The sequence below is a fragment of the Bubalus bubalis genome, chromosome 17 (genome assembly GCF_019923935.1).
Source record: "Bubalus bubalis isolate 160015118507 breed Murrah chromosome 17, NDDB_SH_1, whole genome shotgun sequence".
NCBI lineage: Eukaryota > Metazoa > Chordata > Mammalia > Artiodactyla > Bovidae > Bubalus > Bubalus bubalis.
Window position 1 is genome coordinate 26,298,459 of NC_059173.1, and position 15,500 is coordinate 26,313,958.

General features: G+C 44.7%; 1 protein-coding gene and 1 non-coding gene across 3 annotated transcripts; both read left to right on the forward strand.

The window, feature by feature from the left end:
* Positions 1 to 3,328: 3,328 nt before the first annotated feature.
* On the forward strand, positions 3,329 to 3,401 carry TRNAC-ACA. Its single transcript has one exon. It is a non-coding gene; the product is annotated as a tRNA-Cys (tRNA).
* An 8,084-nt stretch (positions 3,402 to 11,485) lies between these two features.
* Positions 11,486 to 15,170, forward strand: RAN (RAN, member RAS oncogene family). 2 transcript variants are annotated; one of them, XM_025267843.3, is made up of 7 exons: positions 11,486 to 11,599; positions 12,230 to 12,275; positions 12,719 to 12,803; positions 12,883 to 13,008; positions 14,193 to 14,380; positions 14,508 to 14,678; positions 14,768 to 15,170. In XM_025267843.3, the coding sequence occupies exons 2-7, from the start codon at positions 12,240 to 12,242 to the stop codon at positions 14,810 to 14,812; spliced, it is 651 nt and encodes a 216-aa protein (XP_025123628.1). In that variant the 5' UTR covers positions 11,486 to 11,599; positions 12,230 to 12,239; the 3' UTR covers positions 14,813 to 15,170. The 2 variants fall into 2 exon arrangements, with proteins under 2 accessions (XP_025123628.1, XP_006054561.1); XM_006054499.4 differs by lacking the exon at positions 11,486 to 11,599 and adding an exon at positions 11,701 to 11,768.
* The last annotated feature ends 330 nt before the right edge of the window (positions 15,171 to 15,500 follow it).

Genomic DNA, 15,500 nt, shown 5'->3' on the forward strand with positions numbered 1-15,500 from the left:
CATTTCTGTTCATTTTAGGCACCCAGTTGATATTTTGTTATAGCAGCCCTAGGAAGTCAATACACTGTATAATTATCTTATAAATAGCACAGGAATGCTGCATTAGTGATTACTCTGTCTTATAAGACTTAGTTTGTTCAAAGTAAGTATTGAAAATGTACCACAGGCTTCCCTAGTGGTCCAGTGGTTAAGAATCCACCTGCCAATGTGCAGGGGACACAGGTTTGATCGCTGACCCAGGAAGATCCCACATGCTGCGGGGCAACTAAGCCCGTGCGCCAGAACTACTGAGCCCATGCTCCAAAACAAGAGACGCCATGGCAGTGAGAAACCCGACCACCTCAATGAAGAGTAGCCCCGGCTCTGTGCAACTAGAGAAAGCCTGCATGCAGCAACAAAGACTCAGCGCAGCCAAAAATAACTATATAAATAAAACTTTTAAAAAGTACTACCATTTTTAAAACCAAAAAAAGTACTGAAATTTTAAATATATATACTATTAAATATATGCTGGAAAGCATGTATGCTGGAATTTTTCATAGGCATTTTAAAAATTATATACCTATATATCCACATGTGTAAATGTATAAATAAAGATGGGGCTTCTCAGGTGGCACTAGTGGTAAAGAACCTGTTTGCCAATGCAGGAGATATAAGAAATGCAGGTTTGATCCCTGGGTCAGGAAGATCCCCTGCAGGAGGGTATGCTACCCCACTCCAGAATTCCCGCTTGGGGAATCCCATGGACAGAGGAACCTGGCAGGCTATGGTCCGTAGGATCACAAAGAGTTAACATGACTAAAGCAGCTTAGTATGCACGCATGCATAGATATAGATACTGTATAGATACTATACTATATGTGTGTGTGTGTGTATGTGTATAAATACAATTGATCCTTGAACAAAGTGGAGATTAGGGTCACCCGCCCTCTACGAAGTACAAAATCCAAAGTGTAACTTACATAATCCTCCATTTCCATGGTTCCTCCATATCTGTGGATTCATGTAGCACTGCAGTTTTTAAAAATTTTATTGCTGCATAGTTGATTTACAATGTTATGTTAATGTCTTCTGTACAACAAAGTGATCCAGTTATACATGTCCACATACACCCTCTCATATTCTCTTCCATTCTGGTTTATCACAGGATATTGAATATAGTTCCCAGGGCTATACAGTTGGACCTTGTTGTTTATCTATTTTATATGCAATTAGTTTGCATCTGCTAATTCCCAAACTCCCAAGCTGTCTCCCCCCAGCCCCTCCCTCTTGGCAACCCCAAGTCTGGTCTCTATGTCTGTGAGTCTGTTTCTGTTTCGTAGATGAATTCATGTGGGTCATATTTTAGATTCCACATATAAGTGATAACACATGGTTGCAGCTTTTACTATTGAAAAAAAATTGTGTATAAACGTATCCATGCAGCTCAAACCCGTGTTGTTCAATGGCCAGCTGTATATAATAGATACTAGATATCTACCTATATCTAGAGCTAGGTATAAATAGAGATCTACAGAGAGAGAAATAGGTGGATGTGGATGGATGGATAGATAGATAAGATAGACGGACAAATAGATTAGACAGATAAAATGGATAGATAGATAGGCCTAAAACGTCCCAGGCCTGTCTCAGCTTCTGAGAAGCTCTGTTATGTCCTTCTATATACTTCTGTTTTCTTACAGCATTTTCTATCCTCCTTCCTCAGACTACACCCTCCTAAAGTGACATGGGACACAAAGTAAAAGCCTCTTTCACAGACAGGGCACTGTCCTACTGTGGACTGCCAAAAGGTAGCTTTTAAAGTTCTCCTTGCTAGAAAGAAACCACCGTTATTCGTGGCACAAGAGGCCCCTTTGCACTCCTGTGGAGACCCTGAATTTACACAGAAATACCGTCAAGGGTGAGCCCCTCCCGTTCTCTCTGAGCTGGTCTCCTCCAGCCTCTTGTCTCCTGGCCGCCCTGACAGCACCAGGCGGGCCTCCACCTCAGCGCCTCCACCCTCAACGCCCTCCCCAGGAATTCTCTTCCCACAAACATCTCTGTGGTTCCTTCCCTTACCTTCTTCGGGTTCCTCTCAAATGTCACAGTCTTAGGGGAGGCCTGTCAGTCACCCTGCCTCACTGCTACCCCCTTTCTCTGGCATCCGTATCTTCTCTACCTGCTCACCTATATCTAGAGGTAAATATAAATACCTAGAGATCTAAATATACATACCGAGAGATCTAAGTATCTCTCTCTCTCTATATATATATATATCTATTGGGCAATCCTGGTGGCTCAGTGGTAAAGAACCTGCCTGTCAATGCATGAAACACAGGTTCTGTCCCTGATCCAAGAAGATCCCATGTGCCAAGGAGCAACTGAGCCTGTGCACCAGAACTACTGAAGCCCTCATGCTGTAGAGCCCATGCTCTGCAACGAGAGAAGCCACTGCAATGAGAAGCCTGTGCCCTGCAACGAAGAGTAGCCACGGCTTGCTGCTACTAGAGAAAAACCGGCACAGCAACAGACTCAGCACAGCCAAAAATAAATAAATAAGCAAAATTTTTTGTTTCCTTAAAATATATACATATATATATATATATATAAAATAACATACATATCTAGAGAGAAATAGATGAATGGATGGATGGATGGAGAGATAGACATTAATCGGTAGATATTATATCTCACTCTAGCAATGATCACATGTCACATGTCTCACTACTTGTTTCTCACATGTCCTGTTTCTACCTTCTAGGATGAAAACTCCTAGGATGAAAACCCCAGATCCTTTGGGTCTGTATTGTTCACTGCTCCAGCCCTCAGGGAGTGCCTGGTCCCTCGTGGTGCTCAATAAATATCAGCTGAATGAACAAATGAATCTGGGTATTTGCTTATCACTGTCTTAGACTCACTGAATGAGAGGTTGTGGGAACTTCCCTGGTGGTCCAGTGGTTAAGATTCTGCACTTCCACTGCAGGGGTTGCAGGTTCCATCCCTGGTCAGGGAACTAAGATTCTGCATGCCTCAGTGTGGCCAAAAAAAAAAAAAAAAGTGATAAATGAAAGGTTGTGAACTCAAACATGTCAAGGTACAAACAGATCATTCAGTGAGTGGTGCAGGCTTGGTGTCAGAAGACAAGTGACCCCAGACCTCAAGTCTGAGACATAATGGGGAATGGCAGGATCCAAGACAAATGTCAACACCCGCTGCATCTGTGGAGAGCAGTGGTATTTACCTCCAACTGGTGTGGACATACAAGAAATCAGGCCCAGTGCTTTCCTATCTTGATGTTCAAAAGAAACCAGCTATCTGGATTTATATGTGAACAGTCCTCACATGGACTTCCCTGATGGCTCAGACGGTAAAGCATCTGTCTACAATGCAGGAGACCCAGGTTCGATCCCTGGGTCAGGAAGATCCCCTAGAGAAGGAAATGACAATCCACTCCAGTACTATTGCCTGGAAAATCCCATGGACTAGAGGAGCCTGGTAGGCTACCGTCCATGGAGTCACAAAGAGTTGGACACGACTGAGCGACTTCACTTCATCTACCACGGCAGAGCAAATTACCCTAGAAGTTAATAGCTTGAAGCAACAATGCACAGTACTATCTCACACAGTTTCCAGGAATTCAGGAGTGGTTTCACTGGGGGGTTCTGATCTAGGGCTCAAGAAATTGCAGGTAAGACATAGCCCTGACTGGGGCTGAAAGATCCACTCCCCTGATGGCTCCCTTACAGGCCAGCAAGTTCCCACCGGCTCTTTGCAGGGACGCTTAACTCCTTGTCACATGTATCTGTCCACAGTGCTATTGTTTAGTCACGAAGTCGTGTCTGATTCTTTGCGATCCCCATGGATTATAGCCCGCCAGGCTCTGCCGTCCATGGGATTTCCCAAGCAGGAATACTGGAGTGGGTTGCCATTTCCTTCTCTAGGGGATCTTCTTGACCCAAGGATCAAACCAACTATCCTGTGCCTCCTGCATTGGCAGGTGGATTCTTGACCACTGAGCCACCATGGGAAGCCACCTATGGGAAGCCCCCATAGGTCGTGCCTGTCTCCAGATGTGGTGACCATCCTCCTCCAGAGTGAGTGTCCCCAGACAGCAAGGTGGAAGCCACAGAGCCTCAGTGATTTAAGTCAGGTTACACTGTCCATTGTGACATCCTGCATTGGTTAGAAGTGAGTCATGGTTAGAAGTGAGTCACTAAGTTCAGCTAGAAATGAGTCACTAAGCCCGCCCCAAACTCCAGGAAAGGAGAATTCGTTTAAGCTTTTGAAAGGAGGAGTATCAAAGGATTGTGGACTTATTTTAAAACCATCACTTTTTTTTTTTTTGACCACTCAGATTTTGGGATTTCAGTTCCCGAAGGCAATGGCAACCCACTCCAGTACTCTTGCCTGGAAAATCCCAAGGACGGAGGAGCCTGGTAGGCTGCAGTCCATGGGGTCGAGAAGAATCGGGCACGACTGAGCGACTTTACTTTCACTTTTCACTTTCGTGCATTGGAGAAGGAAATGGCAACCCGCTCCAGTGTTCTTGCCTGGAGAATCCCAGGGACGGCGGAGCCTGGTGGGCTGCCGTCTATGGGGTCGCACAGAGTTGGACACGACTGAAGCAACTTAGCAGCAGCAGCAGACCAGGGATTGAATCTCCAAGCCAGGCTTCAGCAATACATGAACCGTGAACTTCCAGATGTTCAAGCTGATTTTAGAAAAGGCAGAGGAACCAGAGATCAAATTGCCAACATCTGCTGGATCATGGAAAAAGGAAGAGAGTTCCAGAAAAACATCTATTTCTGCTTTCTTGACTATGCCAAAGCCTTTGATTGTGTGGATCACAATAAACTGTGGAAAATTCTGAAAGAGATGGGAATACCAGACCACCTGACCTGCCCCTTGAGAAACCTATATGCAGATCAAGAGGCAACAGTTAGAACTGGACATGGAACAACAGACTGGTTCCAAATAGGAAAAGGAGTACATCGAAGCTGTATATTGTCACCCTGCTTATTTAACTTCTATGCAGAGTACATCATAAGAAACGCTGGGCTGGAAGAAGCACAAGCTAGAATCAAAATTGCTGGGAGAAATATCAATAACCTGAGATATGCAGATGACACCACCCTTATGGCAGAAAGTGAAGAGGAACTCAAAAGCTTCTTGATGAAAGTGAAAGAGGAGAGTGAAAAACTTGGCTTAAAGCTCAATATTTAGAAAACTAAGATCATAGCACCTGGTCCCATCACTTCATGGGAAATAGATGGGGAAACAGCGGAAACAGTGTCAGACTTTATTTTTTGGGGCTCCAAAATCACTGCAGATGGTGATTGCAGCCATGAAATTAAAAGACACTTACTCCTTGGAAGGAAAGTTATGACCAACTTAGATAGCATATTCAAAAGCAGAGACATTACTTTGCCAACAAAGGTTAGTCTAGTCAAGGCTATGGTTTTTCCTGTGGTCATGTATGGATGTGAGAGTTGGACTGTGAAGAAGGCTGAGTGCTGAAGAATTGATGCTTTTGAACTGTGGTGTTGGAGAAGACTCTTGAGAGTCCCTTGGACTGCAAGGAGATCCAACCAGTCCATTCTGAAGGAGATCAGTCCTGGGTATTCTTTGGAAGGACTGATGCTAAAGCTGAAACTCCAGTACTTTGGCCACCTCATGCAAAGAGTTGACTCATTGGAAAAGACTCTGGTGCTGGGAGGGATTGGGGGCAGGAGGAGAAGGGGACGACACAGGATGAGATGGCTGTATGGCATCACTGACTTGATGGACATGAGTTTGGGTGAACTCTGGGAGTTGGTGATGGACAGGGAGGCCTGGCGTGCTGCGATTCATGGGGTCGCAAAGAGTCGGACACAACTGAGCGACTGAACTGAACTGAAGTTTTATATTTAAGTTATTAGATTTAACTAGTTATTACATTTAAGTTATTAGATTATAATGCTGCTGTTTCTGATGACTCTTTCTGTATTCAGATAGAATTCAGAGCAATTCACTCAATAATTCAACAAATACTTACTATGTTCCCATTCAGTGCCAGTCACTGTGTAACATGCCTTGAATATGGTGACAAATGAGGCACTTAGCTTATTCTAGTGAGGGAAAGAAAGATTTTTAGAAAATCAAGCATGTGAATAATTAAGCAAGGTATTTTCAGTAGTGGTAAGTGTTATGGGGAAAATAGAACAGTGCCTGAGATGGGGAATGGCTGGTGTGGTGGGACCACATTTGAAAGGGTGATCAGGGTGGGCTTCTTGGAGGTGACATTTGAGCTGTGACCTGAAGAGTAAGAATGAACCAGTCAGGCAAAGATGCGGAGACAGAGCATTTTAGGCAGTGCAAAGGCCCTGGGGTAGGAATGAACTTGGCCAAGGTAAGGTTCAGAAAGGTTTGTGGGGCTATCGTGGGATTACAATGAGAGAGGCTTGAGATGAGCTAGAGGGGTAGGCACAAGATAGGTCATATAGGGCCTGGCCATGGACTTCATGTATCTGAGTATAACAGATAAGAAAGGGTTACAGAGATTAAGAAGGAAGAAGGATGGTCTGATGTTTTCAGAAGATTGTTCTGTACTTCTTGATAGGATGCACTGGGAAGGGCATAGCATCACTGCTAGGGTGTACTGACCCAAACTGCATACCCTGAATCTTAGTCCTGAGGGAATAAGAGACACATCCAAATGGAGGGACAGTCTACAAAGTAACTGGGCTATTAAATACCCAGCAAGAGACAATGAGGAAGGTACTGCCCTAGCTTAAAAGAGACTAGACAGAAAGAGAGACAGACAAATACCATGTGATATCACTTATAAGTGGAATCTAAAATATGACACAAATGAACCTATCCATGAAACAGAAACAGAGTCCTGCACATAGAGAACAGACTGGTGGCAACCAAGGCGAAGGGGGACGGCGGATGGATGGAGTGGGAGGTTGGAATGGATGAACAACAAGGTCCATCTGGGGAATTCCCTGGCAGTCTAGTGATTAGGACTCTGGGCTTTCACTGCTGAAGGCCCAGTGTCAACCCCTGATTAGGAAACTAAGATCCTGCAAGCCATGTGGCATGGCCAGAACAGAAACAAAACACACACACACATGCAAAATAAGGTCCAACTGTAAGCACAGAGAACGGTAGTCAATATCCTATGATAAATCATAATGGAAAAGAATATTTTAAAATGTATATATATATATATATATATATATATGTGGAATCACTTTGTTGTACAGCAGAAATTAACACAATATTGTAAATCAACTATATTTCAGTTAAAAAGAAGAGAGACTGGACAGGTCAACATAATGTGTGATCCTGAAGGGTACCGTACTAGATAAGGGCAGGAGGGAGACAAGTGCCAATTAAGTCCTGTACATTAGATAATAAAATTGTAACAATCTAAATTTCCTAATTTTGCTAAGTGTGCAGTGGTTATATAACAGAATGTCCCGAAGTTTTTGTTTTTTAAACTATAGCCTGCCTTCTGAGGAGAAAGCAGGCATATTTATCTATTTGTTTATATTTATTTTTATTTATGTATTTATTTGGCTGTGTTGGGTCTTAACTGAAGCATGCAGAATCTATTGTTCCGTGACTAGGAATTGAACCTGGGCCCCCTGTATTAGGAGTGCAGAGTTGTATCCTGGACCACCAGGGAAGTCCCATCCTGAGGTACTAAACAATAGACACAGAGGGGTGTTCTGTGTGCTATTTACTCTCAAACATTGCACTGGAAAAAAAATCATATATATATATATATATACATATATGATCTATAGAAAAATCATGTATGTATGATATATATATATATATATATACATATATATATATACACACACACACACTGATAGAAGGTTAGCATGATAAAGACAAATGATCAACTAAACAATATTAACATTTGGGGAAACCAGAGGTAATAGATGCTGAAATTTCTTGTATGGTTTTTGTAACTTTTTTTTTGTATTTGACAACAATTTTGTATTGACAATTAACTGGAGGTTAAGGATGGGCTTGCAATCCACACTGGATGACCAAGACAAGAAAGTACCTCTGTAAAATGAAAACAAACAAATCACCTGGGAACTCTGTCTAGGTGGCTAGTTGAAGAAGAGGTAATACACCTGGTTTGGCAAACTTCCCTTTAGCTTTTTTGTCAGAAGAAAATTTTGTTTTAAATAACAAAAGGTATAAACATGATGTTCTCACCACCCAGAATTATATAATGGTTAATAGGCTTTTATACTTGTTTTGATCACTTTTTAGAAAGAAAAAATAGAACACTGTAAATAAAGTTAAAATCTTCTTTGACCTCTTTGGCCAAATTCCATCATATTCCTTTTTACCACTACGAAGCAACAGCCATTGGAACTCGGTCTATATACTTGCAGTCAATTAAAAAAATAAAAATAAAAAACGAATGTACATATGTCCAAGAGCTAATGGTTTTTTATGTGTTTGTAAAAAACTTACCTAAACAATGTTATAATATATATGTATAGCCTCTATAAAATTCAATAAAGACTTTATAAAGCTATCATCACATCTTCCTTCAACTTGCTTTTCTTAGTATTAGCTTTTTGAGATCTACCTAACCCTGGTGAGTCAATGACTTTCTGTACAGTAAACCCATAGTACAGTTATATTTTATTTATAAATTTTCCTACTGATGAACGTGTACTTAAGTTTCATCTTTTGTTATTATAAGAGAGAAGACTCTTGAGAGTCCCTTGGACTACAAGGAGATCAAATCAGTCAGTCCTAAAGGAAATCAATCCTGGATATTCATTGGAGGGCCTGATCCTAAAGCTGAAGCTCCAATACTGTGGCCACCTGACACAAACAGCCGACTCACTGGAAAAGACCCTGATGCTGGGAAAGATTGAAGACAGGAGGAGAAGAAGATGACAGAGGACTAGATGGTTGGATGGCATCAGCAACTCACTGGACATGAGTTTGAGCAAGCTCTGGGACATGGTGGACAGGGAAGCCTGGTGTGCTACAGTCCATGGGGTCTCAAAGAATCAGCCACGACTGAGCAACTGGACAACAACAATTATAAAAAACGTTGCAGTGAGCCTCCTGATACTTGTTTCTTTGGGCATATGTGTAAACTGAAGTCTAGGACATCTCCCTAAAAATGGAAATAAAGCCATGGACATTTATGTGTGTTTTACCAGCTTCTATCCTCCCAAGTGGCCAAACCAATTTACATGCCCACCAGCAGCATCAAGATCTGCTTGGTGTTTTCCTGAGGGACCTTGGGGGCACTTGGATTTGAGCTCCCAGCAGGCAGGTTCTCAGATGTGTTGTGCCCAATTTGTGTCACTTAGATTCCCAGCAGACCTGCTAGTAAACGTGCTCAGTACTACGTGGCTATCTCCTTGGTCATTTGAGTTCTCTTTGCTCTGGGAAGAGTCCCCATGGGGGAATCTTTTCTGGGTAACTTAACTATCCTGATGGGGCCATTAGCTGCCTGCTCTTACTGTCAGCCGTGGATGCTTGGTTGGGGAGGAGCGGGGGTGGGGGCAGGTGGGGAACCAACATAGTAGTTTAAGAATCCAGGCTGATTCATGTTGAGGTTTGATAGAGAACAACAAAAATCTGTAAAGCAATTATCTTTCAGTAAAAAATAAGTTAATAATAAAAAAAAGAATCTGCAGATGGCATAAAGAACAGACTAATCCACATGGGATGGGGGAGTTGGAAGAAGAGAGCCAGGGACGAATGGAGAGAGTAGCATGGACACTTATACACAACCATATGTAAAATAGATAGCCAGTGGGAATTTGCAGTAGGACTCAGGGAACTCACACCCTGGCTCCGCGACAACCTAGAAGGTGGGGTGGGATGGGATTGGAGGTGGGAGGGAGATTGAAGGAGGACAGAATATATGTATATCTATCATTGGAAAAGATTCTGATGCTGGGAGGGATTGGGGGCAGGAGGAAAAGGGGACGACAGAGGATGAGATGGCTGGATGGCATCACCGAATCGATGGACGTGAGTTTGAGTGAACTCAGGGAGTTGGTGACGGACAGGGAGGCCTGGCATGCTGCAATTCATGGGGTCGCAAAGAGTCGGACACAACTGAGCAACTGAACTGAACTTATGGTTGGTTCATGATGATTATGGCAAAAACCAACACAATATTGTAAAGCAATTATCCTTCAATTAAAAAATAAATCAATTAAAAAATCTTATACCTTAAAAAAACGTATCTGTGGCTGGGACTTCCCTGGTGGTTCAGTGGTTAAGCTTCTGCTCTTCAAATGCAGGGAGTAGGGGTTCAATACCTGGGTGGGAACTAAGAATTTATTTATTTTGGAGGCTGCAGCATGAAATAAATAAACCCTATCGGATAAGGCAATGGCACCCCACTCCAGTACTGTCGCCTGGAAAATCCCATGGACGGAGAAGCCTGGTAGGCTGCAGTCCATAGGGTCGCTAAGAGTCGGACACGACTAAGCGACCTCACTTTCACGCATTGGAGAAGGAAATGGCAACCCACTCCAGCGTTCTTGCCTGGAGAATCCCAGAGACGGGAGAGCCTGGTGGGCTGCCGTCTATGGGGTCGCACAGAGTCGGACACGACTGATGCGACTTAGCAGCAGCAGCATTAACAGTCATCAGGTTGTGCCTTACATCCCTTAAAAAAAGAAAAGAACATGTGGCTGTCCAGACAAATGCCAAAAGCTGGCTTTATATTTACGCTGTGAGACTGGAGGACTGCATTCAGCCATCTTGCTGAAAGCAAAGGAATATTAATACACCCATACTTGTTGAGCTTGAGGTAGTCTCATTTCCTATCTCTGACGAAGATGAGAGGTAGCCCCAGCAGATTGTTAAGTTTTATGCGTGGTCAGTTGTCGGGATCCTTGATAGCCTTATCCCTGCAAGCGTCTGGAACCTAGTCATTGATTGCATCCTTGTTTGTCACTAAGATGAAAAGAGCTGAAAGGTTGGACACACAAAATTTCATCATCCTTTTTGCAAAATAAGGCCACAAAAGCTGCTGACCACTTAGATGTCCTAAAGAAAAGGTGACTGGCTTTCTACTTCTGGTAAGTTCCAGACTGATACGGGGGCGCCGCGATGGAGCGGGAGGGGAAGGGGGATGGGGCGACCCGCACCCCAACATGGCGCCCGCCCCGGGCCTGCGTGCCGTGTTTGTACGCGGGGGCAGGGCCTTTGTGTGGGCCACCCCGCGAGTTTCCCGCCCAAGGGGTCCTCGGCCTCTCCTCCCAGTTCTGTTCCCGCGGTGGCAGCAGGGCGCGCCGCGTCGCCGTCCGCGCATGCGCGCGCGCGAACCCGCCCCCGGGCTGGCACACATGGCCTCGTGGGCCGGCGTGCGTGCGCGCGACCGCGTTGCCTCCCTCGCCCTGTGCGCCGAGAGCCCCTCCCTTACGCGCCAGGCCGACGGGTGAGGCCGCCGAAGCCTGGGCGGCCTGCGTGCGCGCGCGCGTCGGGCCACGTGGGAGCGGCGCGGCGCCGTTGCCCCGCCCTCCCTCGGCGCGCGCCGGCGTCGGCTGCGTCTCCGGGCATTTGAATTGCGCTTCCGCCATCTTTCCAGCCCTCAGTCAGACGGGCGCGGAGACGCTTCTGGAAGGTAGCGGGGCCGGGGCGGGGGCCGTGGAGCTGGGGCGGGGGCTGGTGTTGGGGAGTCCAGGCAGCGGCGGGAGGCGGCCATGAGGAGGCGGTTTAGCGAGTCCTCTGGCGGAGAGTTCTCCTCTCTCTCCTGCCGCGGAGGCTGTGAGGGCGCCGGGACGCGAGCTGCGGTGGGTCGGGCGGACTGTCGGTGCGGAGGGGTGGCCGGCGTACCGGCCGCTTGGGAGGAGGGGAGATGCGGCCGGGCGGAGTGCCGAAAAGCGGCCGTGGGAAGGGCCGTGGGGCGGACAGGACGGCGCGGCCTGGCCGCTGGCGGTGACCAGGCGCTTTCCGCGCGTCGGCCTCCACGCCAAGCGGGCCTCCGCTCCGCCCGGTCTCCGCTTCGAGCGGGTGCGCGCCACGATCCGGCGGCCGCGGAGTCCGGCCGGAGAGCGATGCCACCATAGCCATTGCACAGTCGTCCCCCGCCCACCCGCATGTGTGTGTACTGGGGATAGGAGGTGGGATGCGGGCGGCCGGGCTCCTCGGTGGAGGCCTTTGTGGGCCTGGGCACGTGGGGCGGGTCTGGCCATGCGGCCCCCGGCCCGCGCCGCCGTGCAGCGGGCTTTATTTCTTTCTCCTTTACTCGCAGTAACATCGCGATGGCTGCCCAAGGAGAACCCCAAGTTCAGTTCAAAGTAGGTAACGCTCGTGAGTTGGGGGTGTGCTGCAGGGAACAGGAAGGGCTCTGAAGGAGAGGCAGCTTTGGGGGGCACTCTATTCCAGACGGTCTTACTTGCAGTATCTCCTTTATGACCGCAAGTGCGTGCGGACGGCCTGCTTCGTCAGCCAACGTGCTCGTGCTGCGGCAGTGCCTTCGGTCCCCCGATAAGGAGATGGGGGTGCTGGCCCCACCCTGCGGACAGGGAAGCAGGGCTCAGAAAGTTTCGCTGATTCGAGTCGTTCATTAGATGGGACAGGGCCGCTTGATTAAGATTCTTTGTTGTAAATGTACTTAGGTAGTACATTAACTTCAGTTGTGTAAGTTAAATTGTCCAGAAAATCTTAACAGCGTCATAATCCTGGGTTTCTGAAGTGTTACGTGTTTTGGTGTTTATTTCAAAAATTTGGTTTCCGACAGCTTGTTTTGGTTGGTGATGGTGGTACTGGAAAAACTACATTCGTTAAGCGTCATCTGACTGGTGAATTTGAGAAGAAGTATGTAGGTATGTGGGGGGAACCATTTGTGGACATACATGTAAAATGTTTGAGTTCTTTGACTAACTCGCAATTCCTATGTTCCAGCTACCTTGGGTGTTGAGGTCCATCCTCTTGTGTTCCATACCAACAGAGGACCTATTAAGTTCAATGTATGGGATACAGCTGGTCAGGAGAAATTTGGTGGACTGAGAGATGGTTATTATATACAAGGTAGGTACCTGATTTGTAACAAGTTTTTGAGAGGATTTAGTAGCTTAGTCTCCAAGGTTACTTAGGAATAGATCTTCTCAAGTAAAGACGTTGGTAATACTGACTGAATTGGAAATTGTGTGATTCGATTCAATTCAATTCAAAACATGTACTGACTCCAGAGAGTTGACCATTAGAGGGGAAGAAAATTTTGTGAAGGTTGTCTTGTGCCATTTGATTGATTGCATGCTTGTGTCATGATAGGCATTGTTTTGAAATACACTGTATAGTTTAAGTTGAGGCTCTTAATTTGAAGACAATAAGCAACAGATAGTTGTTGCTACAGCTTCAGTATTTGAAAGTTTATGTTTGGGCATATGTTTTGGTGATTGTCAATAATTATTTCTTGTGCACTCCATTAAAAAGGTAGTGAACCATTTGATGGGCTTCCTTGGTGGCTTAGTGGTAAACAACTCTCCTGCCAATGCAGGAGACACAAGTTGGATCCCTGGGTCAGGAAGGAAGTGTCAAACCAGTCCAGTTTTCTTGCCTGGGAATTCCCATGGACAGAGGATCCTGGTGGGCTAGTCCATGGGGTTGCAAAAGAGTCAGACATGACGTAGAGACTATGACAACAGGACCCATTTAATACTGGGCCAGAGGAGCTAGGCTTTCTATCGTATAAAATGCTGTTATAAGACCAGCTGATTTCTCTTTAATTGTACTAGGTTTTGCAGAGTATTTTTTTTTTTTTTTTGAAAATGCTTGATTTTAGATTTAAAAAGACAAAGAAGACAAATGCTTGTTACACCGAGCAAAAAAGATGCATAGAAAATACTCATCTAACACTCTTGCTCATTTGATGAAAATTGTTGGGAATCTTTTGCTTTTACTTGAGTACATATAAATGCAAAGGTCTTCTTGCCTCCCCCCATCCCCAAATTCGTTAGTTAAAAATCCATAATATATTAGGCTTACTAGCTTTATCATGGCTGTGTTTTTCATAGGATATATTTCTAGATACTCAGAATATGGGAGGTGAATTCTGAAATGGTGGTTTATCATTGATCAACTTTAGGTACATTCTGAGGCTGAGACAGTTAATGAAGTATTGCAGATGAAAAGATTAAATAAATATAGTAAGCATTTTTCTTTATGTGGTAAATTTGTAGGCATGTACTGATCACTGTAAATGTTTCTTTCAGCTCAGTGTGCCATTATAATGTTTGACGTAACATCAAGAGTTACTTACAAGAATGTGCCTAACTGGCATAGAGATCTGGTACGAGTGTGTGAGAACATCCCAATTGTGTTGTGTGGCAACAAAGTGGATATTAAGGACAGAAAGGTTAAGGCAAAGTCAATTGTCTTCCACCGAAAGAAGAATCTTCAGGTATGTTTTTTAAAGCTTATAGAATTATAATTCTTTAGTTAAAATTATGATGTTAGGCCGTTAACGTGATTTATTGATGTTTTTGATGTGTGGGTTTTTAAAAGTAACTTACCATTCTTTTAAACAGTACTATGATATATCTGCCAAAAGTAACTACAACTTTGAAAAGCCCTTCCTCTGGCTTGCTAGAAAACTGATTGGAGACCCTAACTTGGAGTTTGTCGCCATGCCTGCTCTTGCCCCGCCAGAGGTGGTCATGGACCCAGCCTTGGCAGCACAGTATGAGCACGATTTAGAGGTAAGGTGTTTATGTCTCAGCGATGAGTGCTTTTAGATTCCTGGTGGTTTTCATTTGGAGCATTGTAACATTTCCATCTCTTTGTCTAGGTTGCTCAGACAACTGCTCTCCCGGATGAAGATGATGACCTGTGAGAAAGTGAAGCTGGGGCCCAGCGTCAGAAGTCTAGTTTTATAGGCAACTGTCCTGTGATGTCAGTGGTGCAGCGTGTTTGCCACTTTATTATATAGCTAAGCAGAACATGTGCTTAATCTTTGGATGCTGAAGGAGATGGATGGGCTTTGGAGTGAATGTGGCAGTTTAAAAAAAAAAACTTCATTTTTTGGACCTGCATATTTAGGTGTTTTGGAACACAGTTGTTTCCTCCTTGAGTTTCAAATATAAGACCGCTATAGTCACATGACAATATTGAGAGGTGGAATCTTGTTTGTTACTGTCATTCCCATTCCTTTTCGTTTAGAATCAGAATAAAGTTGTATTTCAAATATCTAAGCAAGTGAACTCATCCCTTGTTTAAATGAGCATTTAAAACCGCTAACAGGGAAAGTTGTGCCATGTTACTATTTGAATTGCCTTTGCTATTACCACTTGAAGTCAGTTAGGTTAAATGCTTCTAATATTCTGTATACTTGAATCATTTCACACAAACGTAATGACAAGTCAACAGTATTGTATTTGATAAGAGGTGTAAATACTATCAATAGTTAGGCTAAAATAACATCTACCCTACCTGCCTTTGGGTTTAGGTAGTGTCACCTAGAGATGAGATTTATGTGACCTGTGAAAGGTGGTACCTGTTTCAAATGTTTCAAACAGATACCT